At 36.9% G+C, this 15,155-nt stretch overlaps 1 protein-coding gene across 4 annotated transcripts in view; it reads right to left on the bottom strand.

The window, feature by feature from the left end:
- Positions 1-3,454: 3,454 nt before the first annotated feature.
- USP10 (ubiquitin specific peptidase 10) overlaps positions 3,455-15,155 on the bottom strand; it is a 75,669-nt gene continuing 63,968 nt past the window's right edge. For all 4 annotated transcript variants that reach the window (XM_037878224.2, XM_037878225.2, XM_037878226.2 and 1 more), the window contains 4 exons: positions 12,293-12,458; positions 8,889-9,033; positions 7,387-7,452; positions 3,455-4,517 (listed from right to left, as the gene is read on the bottom strand). In XM_037878224.2, coding sequence (XP_037734152.1) covers positions 4,330-4,517; positions 7,387-7,452; positions 8,889-9,033; positions 12,293-12,458 — 565 coding nt within the window. In that variant the 3' untranslated portion in view covers positions 3,455-4,329. The remainder of the gene's footprint in view (positions 4,518-7,386; positions 7,453-8,888; positions 9,034-12,292; positions 12,459-15,155) is intronic.

The raw sequence follows: 15,155 nt of genomic DNA, 5'->3' as shown, positions 1-15,155 counted from the left end.
ATACAGGTAGCCAGCCTATGGAGGTGGCTAAGTATTTCACAAAGCAATGATACAATGAAATGCTATGTCAACTGTTACGAAAACACATACTTATCACATAGCGCTTATCTGGTTCTTGATTTTCTTTAATCAATACTCTGATATGCTGGACTTTTTGACTAATTCACTAGGGGTGGAATTTTCCAAATGTGACAGTCTCCTGAAAAATCCCATCTTCTGTTTGTAGGTCACTATGGCTCTTCTGAAAAATCACCCCCTAGACAGCCTGTTTCAGTATGAACTTCTGGCATGCTCTGGTTGCTTATACTTAGAGCAAGACTTTTCAAGTATAGGATTCAGGAGCCCTATTTTCAGGCTTCTGTTTTTGAAAATCTTGGCCTTTTTTTGCATTCAATACAGTTTTTTCCTAAGGTTAAAATCTGCTTTAAGAACATCACTAAATAATTATAACACTTAGCTCTGATGCATTTGACATTATCAGTTACAGATAGAAATCAAGAACATACACACTTTGTTCAAAAACAAGAAGAGCAGGTTAACTGTGGTTGTGTAATGACAGATGTTGCTACATGCTTTTCACTGACTTCTTTGAGTAACTCACTGCACTGGTTTCATCAACAATTACATGTCCAACATCCTTAGTGCAAATTAAATTTTAAAAATCCCCACGCAACAGTTTATTTGGTACCAAAAGACATTGCAATACTTGTTTTTACACCTGAAATTAATTGCTGCCAGTTCTTAAAAAACAAACAAAAAACACTTCTACTGCATCTCTCATTTTAGTTTAGCAAGAAAATTATAAAGATGACATGAATATGCAGAATCATAGTGACTACTGTATTTCACTTTTACATTGTGCTTGTAATACAATTTCCTCTTTCACAATATTTTCAAAAACATCATTATCACTTGACGTGGTCCCAAGTAAACCTAGCTAAAGGAGCTCATATTCTTTTGCAAGACTGATTTAGAGTGTAGTTTTTGTGAAAAGTCTCTTATGGGCAAGTCTCTTATGAGTAGCCATAGCCTTGGTTTTATATAATAGCCTACATTTACTAGAAACAGACTATATATACATACAAAAAATATCAACTAGATATTTAAAGTAATAAGAATCACCACTATCATCAGAAAAAGGAATGTAAACTTACATGTCTGTTTCACATTTCAACTTCCTATTTGACATAGGAAAAGCTCAGTGCAGGTTTGTGAGATTAAAGTGTATGTTAATTACAAGTGTGATTACAAAATATTTTTAGTGCTGGTAAAATGGTCTAATCATGCACCATTGACATCAATGGGAATTATAACATCAACTTCCAAAGGAGGACAGGCAGGGACATAATGTGTGAAATCTTATATATGTATTTAATGTTATAATGGATGGATTAATATGATTGTGGTATGCTCTTGTCTTTAAGCCTGTGAATAGTTTCTTTGCTTTGCTGGATCAGGTTTTAAGTGAAGAAATAAGATTATTTTCTCACTGTGTGTCCAGTTCTAATAACTCCACACTAGGATTACTAGTGTCAGCACAAGAAATTTTGTAACTGCAGAATTAATAGTTCAGCTTCTTTTTTAAATGTCACTATAATTAACTTCTACAGAAACTATAAAGAGTAGAAATCTTAAAAAACTATGGAATATTTTGTTTCACAAAATCTGAAAGTCTCATCACATACAGAGAAGTCACATTTGCTGGTGACCATGGTTCAACAACTTAACAAGTGATTTTTGTTCAAAATTTGCAAATTTCTCCATCAAACAAGAATGTTTTCTGCCCATCTCTAGGAGCCTGGGCTCTGGGGCAGTCTGCCAGGTACATGAACTGGCAGGAAACCTACCTTGCAAGTCAGGTTCCACAGGAACCCTGCTTGGTTTTCAATGGAATTTTGTCAAAATCAAACTGTCTTCACGAAGCGCTTAGGTTTTGATTCAGCAAATTCCGAAGGAAAAAAGTTTCATTGGAACTTTTCCAACCAGCTCTAACAAACATCTGTATAGCAACTTACATCCAAACCACACTCAGTGTATAATACAAACTATATAGAGGGACTGTTAAATGCCCCCACCTCTGGGATGGGAGACACCAGCAGTTGAACAATGCACAGCAATTCCTCCCAACAATTAAACGAAGTGAAGAATCCAACTAAAGCAAGAGTGCAAACTTCAGTAGGGAGAATGTGGTTGCCCAACTTGAATTTGGCCAAATCATCGTTACTTCTTTCTTAAAATCTTAGTCAAGACTTGGTTTTATAACATCCAAAATAAGGTTTTCTTCCAGTTTCACTGAATATAGTTATATAACTAATGAAAGATTTGTAATAGACACTTGCAGGTAAGGAAGTACAATTTTTACTTCTTTTTAATGTTTTAATAGAAGAAATATGTTAAAGACTGAGGATCACGGTTGAGCATACAATGTGTGTTCATTCTTTTTAAGTCACTTTCAATCTCTCCTATTCAACATCAGTTTTCTCAGTATCAGGGAGACTTAAATGAAGTTCTACCGAGAGAGGCAGCCAATATTTTCTCAAAGCTAAAGTGTAAAGTTTTAATGCTCCTCATTGAATGACTGTGTAGACATAAGGGCCTGATTAACTTCCATGAAAATTGAAGGTGCAGGGCACCTCTTCGGATCAGCCCTGGATGAAGAGATTCTGAAAGCTGAAGCTGTGGATTAACACTTTCCCACCACTCCTCCTTTATGGCGTGGTGACCAAAGCCCCTTCTTCTTATTAACAACTTGTATTATTGTAGTGCATAGGAGCCCAGTCCTGGACCAGAACCACATTGCGTGAGGTGCTGTACAAATACACGTTAATTGCCTTTTAATGAAAAAGCCAAACAGATAGCACAAAAAGGGTGACCAGATACTATATTAATAGGTGAGCTATGAACAGCTTAGAGGTACCAAAAAGGCAAATTGTACAGTTCTTTCAACAAACAGTAAAAAGCAGCACAATCACAGAGAAGTTAGATGGAAAGAAGCTGTCCTGCCTGTGCCAGACAAAGAGATAAAAAGTGAAGAGAGAAATCTAGGCAGCTTAAGGAAATGCTACAGAAATTTCCTGGAACATAAAGCAGCTACTTCATTTTAAAAACATGAAGGGAAAACAGTGGAGAAAATAACTTTTTCCTGCAATTTGCTTTTTTTTTTTTTTTTTTTAAATGCAAAACTCATTTGACTTAGTAGGTATGGGTTTTTTCAAAATCAGGTAATGATTATCCTTTCATGTGTATCATAGCACCCCTGAGGGGAGGGAGCCTGCACTTAAATCCTCAAAATAAGGCCTAAATGATACATAGGTCTTCTGGTGCCCTCTGCACCAGGGTGAATTTTATCCTGCTAAATAGCATTATTTCAAATTAGAAAATGCATAGTAACTCTAGACTAGAGTTTCCACAACTGAAATTTACACTCAAAGTCAAAGAAACACAACCCCACAACTTTAAACCAACTTTGTGACTTTTATTGATGGGCGACAACTTTATACTCCTAGATATCACTAAACTGTGTACAATTAGGAACTCAACATTATAGGAGAGCAGACAGCAAAATTAAACAAAGCAGACTTAAAGAAATATCAATCTTCATTATTTTGCCCATTTTTTAAAATCTTGTGTACACAGAAGCATAAATGCAGTTTGAAATCTCTTAATAGCAATAAAGTTACAATCACCCATCTACATAGACTAACATTTTAACTCCAAATATTTGATCTGCAATGTGTACTTAAGCAGTTTCTCATCGCACAATTATTAAAATGTGGTTTTTTTCCTGTTAGGAACCAGCAACTCTGCATTTTGTACTTTTGTACATTGTTTTGAAGCACAGAACCATTGTCTCCTGATACACACTGTCTCATGTTTTATCATTTATCAAAAACTACTGGGGGAGTAGAGAGGGGTTTTTTTTTTTTTTAGTTTTTTTTATTTAAGTAAAGATAAAACTTATTTTCACAGAAATCTACAAGTTTTGTTGCTGGTGCAGGGTTTTCTTCTACTATGCAATTAGAAAGTGGGAATCAAATGCAAACCCCCTTTATCATCTTAGGATTCAGCATTAACTCAGAAATATTTTATCTTTTTGTGATTCGTGAGACTGAGTCTTTCAACCTAATGACTTCATTCTGCAAAGTCAAAAGTCAACACACAAACTATGTTGTGCACAACCCCCAAGGTAGTTTCCTTTTTCACTCTATCCCATAGTTGCAGGGGGAAAAAGGATTCACTCAAAAGAGCATTTAAAGGAGGAAAAAAGTTAGTGATAGTTGGCGTTCTACAAAGCAGGTATCTTGCACACACAGCATAAAGAGGGAAGTTTCACAGCAGGTCAACTCGGCGATAGTACAGGAGGTAGGCTGTGCGTTCAGCAGACGGCTTCACCACCTGGTACTGATTTATCACTTTGACTGCCTGGTCATCAATGCGTAACCAGCCATTAAGACCAATTTGGAAGACGTCTGTAGTGTAGTGGCCACCAGTTGCACTGTTTCCATGATGATAGACAACTGCAAAGAGAAGTTAATGTTTATACTTCCACTGGAAACAAAACAGGAATAGAAATTTACTAAGATGTTCCTCTGTTTAAGTTCATAATTCAAACAAACTTTCCAACTCACATGAAATCAAGAACATATTTTTTAAAGAGTTTAACTACATGCTGACTGGCATGTTTACATGCTATCCTGTACTGAAGTTATGCTTATACAGTGTTTGCCACTAAAACCTTTAGAAATGTCTTTGCAAATACTTAAAGTTATACGAGCATTATCTATACGATAGCAAATACTGTCATAATTTTATCCACTTACAAAGGAACAAACCTATTGTGATGCTAGTGATTTTTCACTGGCAGCACAAAAACTCAGGATTCTAAAGAAGTGAAAAATATATCCTTAAGATCAAGTGTCCCAAAGGTCTAAGACAGATATTTTTAATTTACTACACAGCTTTCAGGGAAGGATTACTTCACAGGAAAAGACCAATGGGACTGACAGACCATCTTCCTGCAACAATTCAACATAGCTTCAGAAAATTCAGTTAGTGCTGACAAACTTAGTAAATAGTTGAGAACAAACATAACTGCTTGAAATCTCCTACATGTCCAGTTTGTTGCTGTTTGTCATTTCAAGTCAGAACGATCTTCACCAAGTTAACTGTTCGCAGATCAAAGTAGGTATTTTACAATATTTAGTTTCAGACATCTCTGTGACTTAAACCAGAAGCCTGAGTCAACCTTCATTCATATCTAATCATAAAACCTCAAGTCTTCATGTACAAGAGGACATTATGAAACTTTACAATATCAGAACTCTCTGTTCAAAAGTCTTTATTACAAACATAAGATACTCCCCATCTAACCCATTTAATTTTGCTTAAATTATGGTTCCACCCTACAAAACTGATTCCATAAGAATCACTCTATACTAAGCACTTGAATGTGCTTAGTTTGTTTGTTAGTTTTGTGAGTGCCAATCCTGCAATCTCAACATGGAACCAAGTTGGATTCTTTACTTTGAGAATGTCACCACCTGTAATATGTTCTGCAGCAAAATTAGCTCCATTTGATCCTGTGCAAACTACACCTGGGGATTTTTACTGCCTTCACTGGGGTTGTACAGGTGTAACTGTTTGGAATTATACTGGTATATAATTTTGATAATAATGCACAAGGAAGAACAGAATCCAGCTCATTCTGTTAGCTATGTTTGTCTCTGCAATGCTAAGCGGAGTAAACAAAGCAGTAAAAACAAGTAGCAGTAGGAAAGTGTCATTTTCACAGTCTACCTTTCAGAGCTGAACCACACTTTAAACTTACTCTGATTTTGTTTACACTTCTATGAAGACAAATACATATTATGAGTACTTTAAGTTAAACAAAGTAGACAGGCATGATTTATGGTACACAGTATACACATTCTAAATTATTGGTATATTTCAAGAGTTCTTTAGGATAGAAACTACCCTATAAGATTTTCTAGGATGCAGTTTGTATTTTATCTTACTGCAGAGGAATATTTAGGCAAACCTCTTGTTATATTTTTAATTAGAAATATCTTTAATTCTAAAAAACCCTCTTTTTAGACATTAAAATTTTGTACAAGTTGTGCATGCCGTGTGTGTAAAGTTCTGGACTAACAATAATGGACTGGAGACTGAAATGGTGTGTGTGTCTACAGAACAGTCACAAAAGATGAGGCAGTAGCAATGCAAATTTCCTCATACTGTTTTATCCAAGCTCTCCAACCCTGTCTTGGGAAGCTCACCCCAGAGGTGAGAATTGTTCCACTAAAGTAACTGCTGCCCTCCGCTGAGATTGCCAGTCTTGATGGTACCTTCTGTAACCTGGTTGTACCACCTAAACAGAACTGGATCCAAACTACCTCATCACACAAGCCCACCAGGGCTGGAACTCAACTGGTGACCCAGAAGTGAAAAGCTCCAGTCCCCTGAGCTTCTTCTTCTGATGCTAATCCAAATAAGCAGGTGCAAATCTTACTAATCTATGTATAGTTTTTAAAAACTGTGGAAATTAATGTTTTGTTTATTAATAAAATGCTTCTGAATATTTACACCAGTTTCCATTCTTTAATACCAATAACAGTCTTTCATTTGCTACTTCAATATATTCCTACCATAAAAATGTCACTATGTAACAGTCAGCTCAGTGGCACCTCCCTAGTCGTACAATATGCTATTCATACACTGCAAGAAGAACTCATCTTGAAAGTGTTTAGAACGATGCAATGAAAAAACATCAAACTGGCAATTTTAAAAGACATTTGAAAAGTTACCCTACAAATCAGTGATATGTGTCAAATATAGCAAAATTAAAGTTGTAGATGTTCTTCTGGCTACACAAGATGTATTTAGCATTCGAGTCGCATGTCACTAACACCAATTCATCATCAATAACAGTTATGCTCTACAATTTGTGTTAAGTGTCATCATAAATGAATAATAGTCACAGAAGAGTTGATACTTAAAATTTAACCTCGTTGAGAAAAAATGAATATTGATGTACACCACCTGAGACAGAGCAGACCTATATGCATCTTAATAGAAGCTTTGCAGTCTGCATTCTTTCATTGAAAAGCAAGTATCTATATACCCTGTGCAGGATGGATCTGGTACAGAACTGTGATCCTATGTTACTTAGGCAGAAGCTGAAACAATGTGACAGGAATCACATAATAGGAATATTCAGTACTTATGCGTCACTTTACACTAGAACTTACTACCCCTGCAAGTTACATCACTTTAATTTAAAGTAAACATTTTATAATCCTAGTCAGCAGTAACTACAACATTTCCACAACTAGAATTCCTGTAAGTAATGCAATATTTTGGGATAGAGTGACATAAACGGCTAAATACCTGCAAAGAGCCGGTAGGTTCTTTGGCCTTTAAAAATCTTGCTTTTCACACCCGGAGATAGTAGCTCTGAAAAAGCAAAAACCAACACTTTTAACAAGATAAACACTTTTGTGTTAACTGATGTCGGGTGAACATTTATTTCCAAGTAAGAATCAAATAGTTTTTCATCTGAAGCTTCCTACATCAAAGAAATGGCTGAAACCTCAGCACGCTGACACTGTAGACACTGAAGTCTTTTCTGTGGTGGGAGACAAGGGGGTCAACTTCTAGTTTCCTATGGCCAGAGCACCAGCCTTTGCATATGGGATTTCAAGCAAGAGTACCATTCAAAGCTACCCCAGGGATACAGAGGAGAGTGGGAAAAGGGCCAAGACATAGTTATCTCCCCTGCCATGCCTCTTGTGGGAGGATGAGAGGGCCAGCCTGTAAACTGCAGAGACTGTAAAGAATATAGCAGTTGCCTGTCTTGCTTGACCAAAGCAACCTGTAACACGTGCTTTACAGATTTCAACCTCCCCAGTATGTCTTAAAAACAAACAAATCCCAAGATCAAATTATACTATCTGGCAAAGTAAATACATATTTTATAATGTATCCCTACATAATTAGCCTTGCAATTTCCAGGTAGCTTGGAACATATTGCAGACAGCATAAAAATATTGGTCAATCTGAACTACTGGTTGACTGAACAGTCAATGTCAGAATAAAAAGATTCGATGCAGCAAGGTACATATATTATTCTGGTGTTCACATATAACACACACACTTTATAAAAAGGAATAGATCTTAAAATTTAAAAATTGAAGAAACTTTATAATGCATTAACACTTGAAATCTGACCTATCTATTTGATTGCTTTGATGTTTTTAGTTTGGTCTTAAAAAAAGTTTCTCATTTCTCCTCTCCAGCCCGATCAATGGTTTTTATTATGGTGCTTTTACCACCTCTTTGGATGGATTCCAACCTGAAGAATTTTTATTCATTATTTATACCTTGTCCAGGGTACTCTAATCAGTTGAGGGAGGGCACTGTACGAACACATGGTACACAGTCATCCCTCAGCCCTGAACAGCTTACAGTCTTAGGCCCCAATTCTACAAGTTCCACTCAGCTGGACACTGGAACTGCATGAGCCCTCACTGAAGTCAATGGGGCCTGATAAATGTTCCAGGGTTTGCCTATGTGGAGTTCTTTGAAGGACTGAGATCTAAATTAAGACAGTACAGGCAGCAAGTGCTGTAAAATAAAGCCTGAGCACATCAGCTTGGAGCATCACTGGACTGGATTACCCTAATCCACAGCTAGCACAGACACAAAATAAGGCACACAAAATAATAAAGATTTCATTTAGATTAGAAGAGTTTTCGCATGTATACAACCCAACAGAAAAAAATCAAGTCTCTCCTACACTGAGCTTGCAAAAATTCACTATTACCCTTTGGAAATCGTAGAACATTCTCTTTTCCTGAAAACAAAAAGAAAGTTTTATTTCAGAGCTTCACCTTTACTAATTTCCAGGTCAACGGGATACTCAATATTCTTGATAAGCTTCTGGCATCCACCAGTTTTCTCATATACAAATCTTTTGAGGTGTAACACAAGAACGGGAGGGAGCTCTTCTAGGGTCACCCTTCGACTGATCTCCACCTAATACAGAGAACACAAAAATGCTTTAAAATTAGATCTTAATTTTAGGATCAGTATATCTTGACGTTAACAACCCTTTTGAAAACAAAAAGCAAGGGAGCATGACTAATGTGTGTAGAACACGAATTTTACCTAAGTATGCCACTTGAAAGTACTGTGTTATTTTTATGTCTGTATTGTGTTAGTTTTATGACAAATATCCCATTGTTTGTGTACTTTAAGCCTCTAAAGCGCATTGGATTTTCCCACTGAAGTGTTACCTTCAAGCAAAAAGTATTACAATTTAATATAATGTCCACGTGTGGTTCTTTCAATGGGGGTTCTTTAATCTAGGGACTAACTATATATTTATGAAACAGAAAAAAAAGCTGGTGGAAATGATGGAGTGCAACATTACGATTCAGAAATACATTTTTCCATGGATTAGCTTTGTTCTTCTTGCAGGATTACTTAACACAATGTGATTTATTTGGGGATGGGTCCTGCTTTGAGCAGGGGGTTGGACTACATGACCTCCTGAGGTCCCTTCCAACCCTGATATTCTATGAAGTGCTGGAAATACTGGTACCAATGTAAGTACATATCATACACAGACCAGTTGCATATTATGTCACAGCACTGTATGTAGATAAGCACATAAGGATCATGACTGATGAATGAAACCGGAGTCACTGATCTAGTAAAAGGAGGTCGGGACTGATGACTATAACATAAAATAGGAATAGAAAAGCCACTGAACGTTTTTCTGGTGCCTCCTTTATGCTACAAGACTCTTACTTCAAAGTATCCAGCAATGACAAACAAGTTATGAACAGCCAGAATTTACAGATGGCAGACTTTGACTTTCATCATAACTATATGTTTAAGTATTACTATATTAGGACAACATAAATACCTGGAAGCTCCGCAACACCCTAAACCAGTGGTTCTCAACCTATTTATGCATATGTGGCCCACAAGGTGTTATGTGGGCCACATCCAATATTACCTGTATGGTCCTGAGGATGTAAAATGGGCTGCAGCTCTGTGCTGATTGGGCCGCAAGCAGGCCGCGGGTTGAGAACCACTGCCCTAAACACAAAGGGCTTAGAGTAATATTTCAGTCTTCACTTTTTGTCTTTAATTTTGTTTTATTAATGGACACATCTTTTTCATACCTCAAAAATGGTTGTTTCTTCTTTTTTTTAAAGAAAGCCTTAGGCTGAGATTAAACACCAACATTTTAACTTTAAAGGGAAAAAAACTTTCATGATTCTTAAGCGGGAGTGAAAATAGGGAATCAGAAGGGCAAGCTATATTTACGGTGCCTGGTTATCACACCTAAACCTGAGAAACCACAAAAAGTGTAGCTTAAAATCTTGAGAATCTGAGGCAGTTAATGATGCTCTCACATTAAAGTTAAAGATCATATTTCAATGCAGAATATTGCATAAAAATTTAAAACTAAACATAAAAAAGGAGAGCAACACCATTGTAGCATCTTTCAACCTGACAATTACTTTAGCATCCCCACCTGCTACAGAATGAGGACTACAGCTTTACTTAGCTAATAATACTTTAAGATTTTGGGGGTGGGGGGGAGGGGCAGGCGCAACCCGCAAAAAGTTATAAATATAGGACATGGATCCAAGAACTCTTGAGCACTAACTCTAACATTGACACTCTTTCTGGTGTTATTTAAATATCTTGGTTTTTTCCCATCTCAAATGTGTAGATGAAATACCTACCTGCCTTCTCCACAATGATGTTTTGAGAATTAACACACACTATAAACCACCAGGTATGCACTAAGAATTATTAAAGTTCAATATTTTCACAAAATGTAATACAAAAACTGCTATTTTTTCCTGAATATCCTTTGAAAAAGAAAGATCTAAAAGGTGTTTTTGGATGCTTTTATTTCCACTCAAACACTAAACCAGACCAAATCACTAGCTCCTAAACTAACACCCATTTCTTCCAAACCCATAACTGAACACTGGGTTGTCCTTAAAGAGGTTAAAACCATCTGCAGCAAAAACCAAAAAGAAGTGACTAGTAAAACAAAATCCTTGTGGTAAATTATGATGAGCTTGCATTGCAAATGTTCCTTCCACATGAGAAGAAATCCCTAAAATATTTTCGCACTTCTACTCCTACTAGAGGACTGGATACATAATCCTGAAAAAAGATGTCTGTCTACCTATAACTTTTCAAGGAAAAGAGTTTTCCATCCATTCTCCAGTCACAATTATATTCTGAATGTTTAGATAAACAGTGAGGTAGGTAAGATATATGGAAACAATGCCTTCTGTGAAGAATGACTCTATGTTCAAAGGCCCCCTTTGCTTTCTTGTCTGTTTAAGGTAATTAAGAACACACTATACATGAGATTTTAATCTGAGCACCTTCTGCTGACCATGCACAGATGCGACTATGTAGATTTTAATTCTTTACTGACACACAGTAAATAGACCATAAGATCAGCCAGCTAGAGAAAAAGATGAGAATAGTGTGAGGAAACTCAAAGCAAAATATAATATATCCCATCATTCAAGACCAGAAATTGCCAAACTGTAATGCACAGAGAGCTGGCTGGGTACACGGTGCTTTCCCAAAATAGTTTTTTAGTATGAAAACAATTGTTGTAGTTTTCATATGGATATTATGCTATTGTAGTTAAATGAGGCCCATAGTACAAAAAGAAGTTTGAGAACTTCTCTTATGGATGGTCACCACGCTGTTCCTTCTAACCCAAGAACAGAAAGCAACAGAGGTCAGTGTTCTGAGTCATGAGACTGTTATAAATATCTACTTCAAAAGCCAGGAAATACTCTGAACCCACCAACATTTTGAAGCACATCGGTCTTATTAGGAGTGTCTGGCAACGCGCAGGTCACCTGAGTTTCTGTGCTTTAAAATTAGGGAAAAATTATTTTCCTTATGACAGTACTACCACTTCTCAAACAGTGAATTTAATTTATATGCCTCTCTGTCCCCACCCACAAAATCCCAAACCAACTATTACACCAGTTCTGCAAATACACTGATTTACTGTCAATAATTTCATTTAACAGAATTAGTGTGTCATCTTGTTTGAGTGACCTTGACTGTACATGTTAAATACGTAGTACACTTGTAGTATACCTTGCAACGTTAGCACCTCTTAACATGAGGTTTAATGTTCAAACAACTAGTGAAAAACCAACAGCTGTATGAAAAGCGCTTAAAATTCAATGTTTTACTATAAAAAGGTCCAGCAGACAAGACCAGAACACACCTCCTGTTTGGTTTTTGTGGTGTAACCCTGGACAGACTCTCTTGCCACCAAGCTTTCCAATGCATCCTGGACTGTGCGTATCTTGTCAGACTGGATATCCAGTTGTAGAGTGAAAAATGGCTGCAGAGTGGCAGACTCCTTAGAACTCTGCTGGTAAACCACAGATCTACAGAAATAGGAGACAAAGTTGAATATTAGATTTACAGTAGAACCTCAGAGATACGAACACCAGAGTTATGTACTGACTGGTCAACCGGACACCATGTGAAACCGGAAGTAACCAATCAGGTAGCAGCAGAGACCAAAGGGGGGGGGGGGAAAAAGGCAAATATTGTAGGGTACCTATATTGCATCTTAAAGGTAGGCACATCTGGGCTGCCTGTCCCCATCCCCACCTGACACTTACAGCAAAATGCTGGGGCTGCCAGCCCAAGACAGCCAGAGCCAGCAGAGCAGAAGCAGTGCTGGGGTCTGCGCCACTTTCACCCCCACCCTCCACCAGGAGGGGGACATGCTGTTTACACACACACACACACCCCGCGGGGAGGGGAATAAGCTTGCAAACTCATGCCAGCACTGAGTAGGGCATTCAGCTGCTGCTGAAGCCTGGCCTGGAGTGTCCGGTGCTAGGTCTGTAGCCCAAACTGTGCTTTACTCAGAGTTACGGACAACCTCCATTCCCAAGATGTCCATAACTCTGAGGTTCTACTGTATTGTCATCCTTCAAAATTTAACAGTGGAAAAGCTACTAGTCAGGGTGTCTAAAAATTGATTTTTGGGAAAAATAAAAAAGATTTTTCAAATTTAAATTTTTTTTAATTGTTATTTAAATCATATTAAGTTTTTCTTTTTAAAATCAATCCACCTGCTGCTAGAAAGAGGACACTGAAATGCACCTATGAATCCACCCACATGTTCTTTACCTTAGACCTTAGTCCATCCCTTGCTTTGCTGCACATTGGGCTACCAAAATCAATACGAATACCAAGGTTAAGCATCAATTTCAGTAACCTGATTTCACTTTAATGCAATTTCAAGTTCAATTATTTTGTTTAATATTTGTTAACATGTATAATTGGTTAGTATATTTAAATGAGTGTATTTATGCATGGCTTATTTGGCAAGACATCATAAACTTGGAGGAGCATATGATCACTCTGTTTTCATTTTTCTTTTAAAGAACTTCAGTTGGGGTTACTGTGATGCCAACAAAAGCCAGGGGTACTGTGGAATCATAGAATATCAGAGTTGGAAGGAACCTCAGGAGGTCATCTAGTCCAACCCCCTGCTCTAAGCAGGACCAATCCCCAATTTTTGCCCCAGATCTCTAAATGGCCCCCTCAAAGATTGAGCTCACAACCCTGGGTTTAGCAGGCCAATGCTCAAACCACTGAGCTATCCCTCCCCCCTAAATCATCCAATGTGATGGGGGGGGAGGGGGAATCTTTGACAACTAAGCAAAAAAGAAACTGATTTTGAAGTATTGTGTTTTACAATTAATTATGTTTAAATCTACTAATCTTCTGTTAGTTTGGGATCTTCAAAATAATTAGTCATTTTTCTTTACAAATTTTGTAGTATATTCACCTACTTCTATCCACAGTGTAAGAGAGTAACAGCTTGATTTATCAAAAACCTCACACACTGGGGAACAGTTACGCAGAAAGTGAAATTTACACTGAAGATATAAGTACCTACAATACAAAATCAAGTCTGTCATATAAGTTTTTCCAACACTGTTTCCCAAGCTGTCTAATAGAAGCTTGAAAATAAAATTACATTATCTTCTCCACTTGGCAAATGTCATATCTTCGCTATGATGACAACTACAAAAGAGCCAAAATAGCTCAGTTTTGTTTGCTTCTGTGGAACATGGACAGTTCTGGGAAAGGTGTTTGGAAATTAATTGTTGCTGCAGAGAAGCATATGGTGCTCATGCAGAAACTCAAAATGGTGACATTAACATTTTAATATCTCAATCATGATGCTGGATTTTCGAAACATTACATGTTTTAGAACAGATATTTAGAACTGACAAGTACTAACGGTTATCTAGTCATTTTGTAATGTTGCTGTGAAAATTAACTGAGTTCAGGTTCTCTAATCATAATATTTTAAAATTTAAAATCTCTACATGGTTTCTAACAATATATTCCTGAATTGCTTTACGGTTTGTTTTTTCTCCCAGTCAGATTTTGCAGCCAGGCTTTGTTCACTTATTGGTTTGTCTTGAATAAAAACTGGAGTCTTTTAGTCTTTGTGTGTTAAAGTAACAGAACTAGCTTCCTATTTATATTTGGAAATTTATATCCATTTCAGCCTTCATATGAAAACTGGAACATATGGTTTGATAGTAGTTTGCCAAAGACACTGTAACAAAAGGAGATTTTTTAATTGATTTTCAGCTCTCTTGAATCTTGGTTGAAAATATATCTAATCACCCTTTGTTTTGAAGATGGTACTTAAAAGCACAATCAATAATGTCTTTACAGCTAAATAAGTTATTGTTTGGCATGTTACAGTCCTTCAGAAAACTTTGATATAGCAAGTCTTAAAATAAACTACAATTCAACTCACACTGTTGAACTCTCAGAATTATCTGTTAAATATTAGCATAGAAGTTTAATGCTTGTACTGCAAGCTTGTATTAAAAACAGCTCCACTGATTCAGGCACAGGCCCGAAGCACCACAGAAGGTCAATCCATCTTTATATTGGCTACGTATAGACCTCAGAGTGAAAGGACTCTACCAAAGACAGTGGCATCTTTATTTCAGGTGACCATTGCCTTCGTGGCTTATATTTAAGGACAAAACCTTCAACACATGTGAAGGTTGATGTTTTCAAAAAAACAGATTCTCCAC

This window comes from Chelonia mydas, chromosome 12 (assembly GCF_015237465.2).
Source record: "Chelonia mydas isolate rCheMyd1 chromosome 12, rCheMyd1.pri.v2, whole genome shotgun sequence".
In the NCBI taxonomy this organism is placed as follows: Eukaryota; Metazoa; Chordata; order Testudines; family Cheloniidae; genus Chelonia; species Chelonia mydas.
The sequence above is the reverse complement of the archived record's forward strand: the minus strand, read 5'-3'. Positions and strand labels throughout refer to the sequence as shown.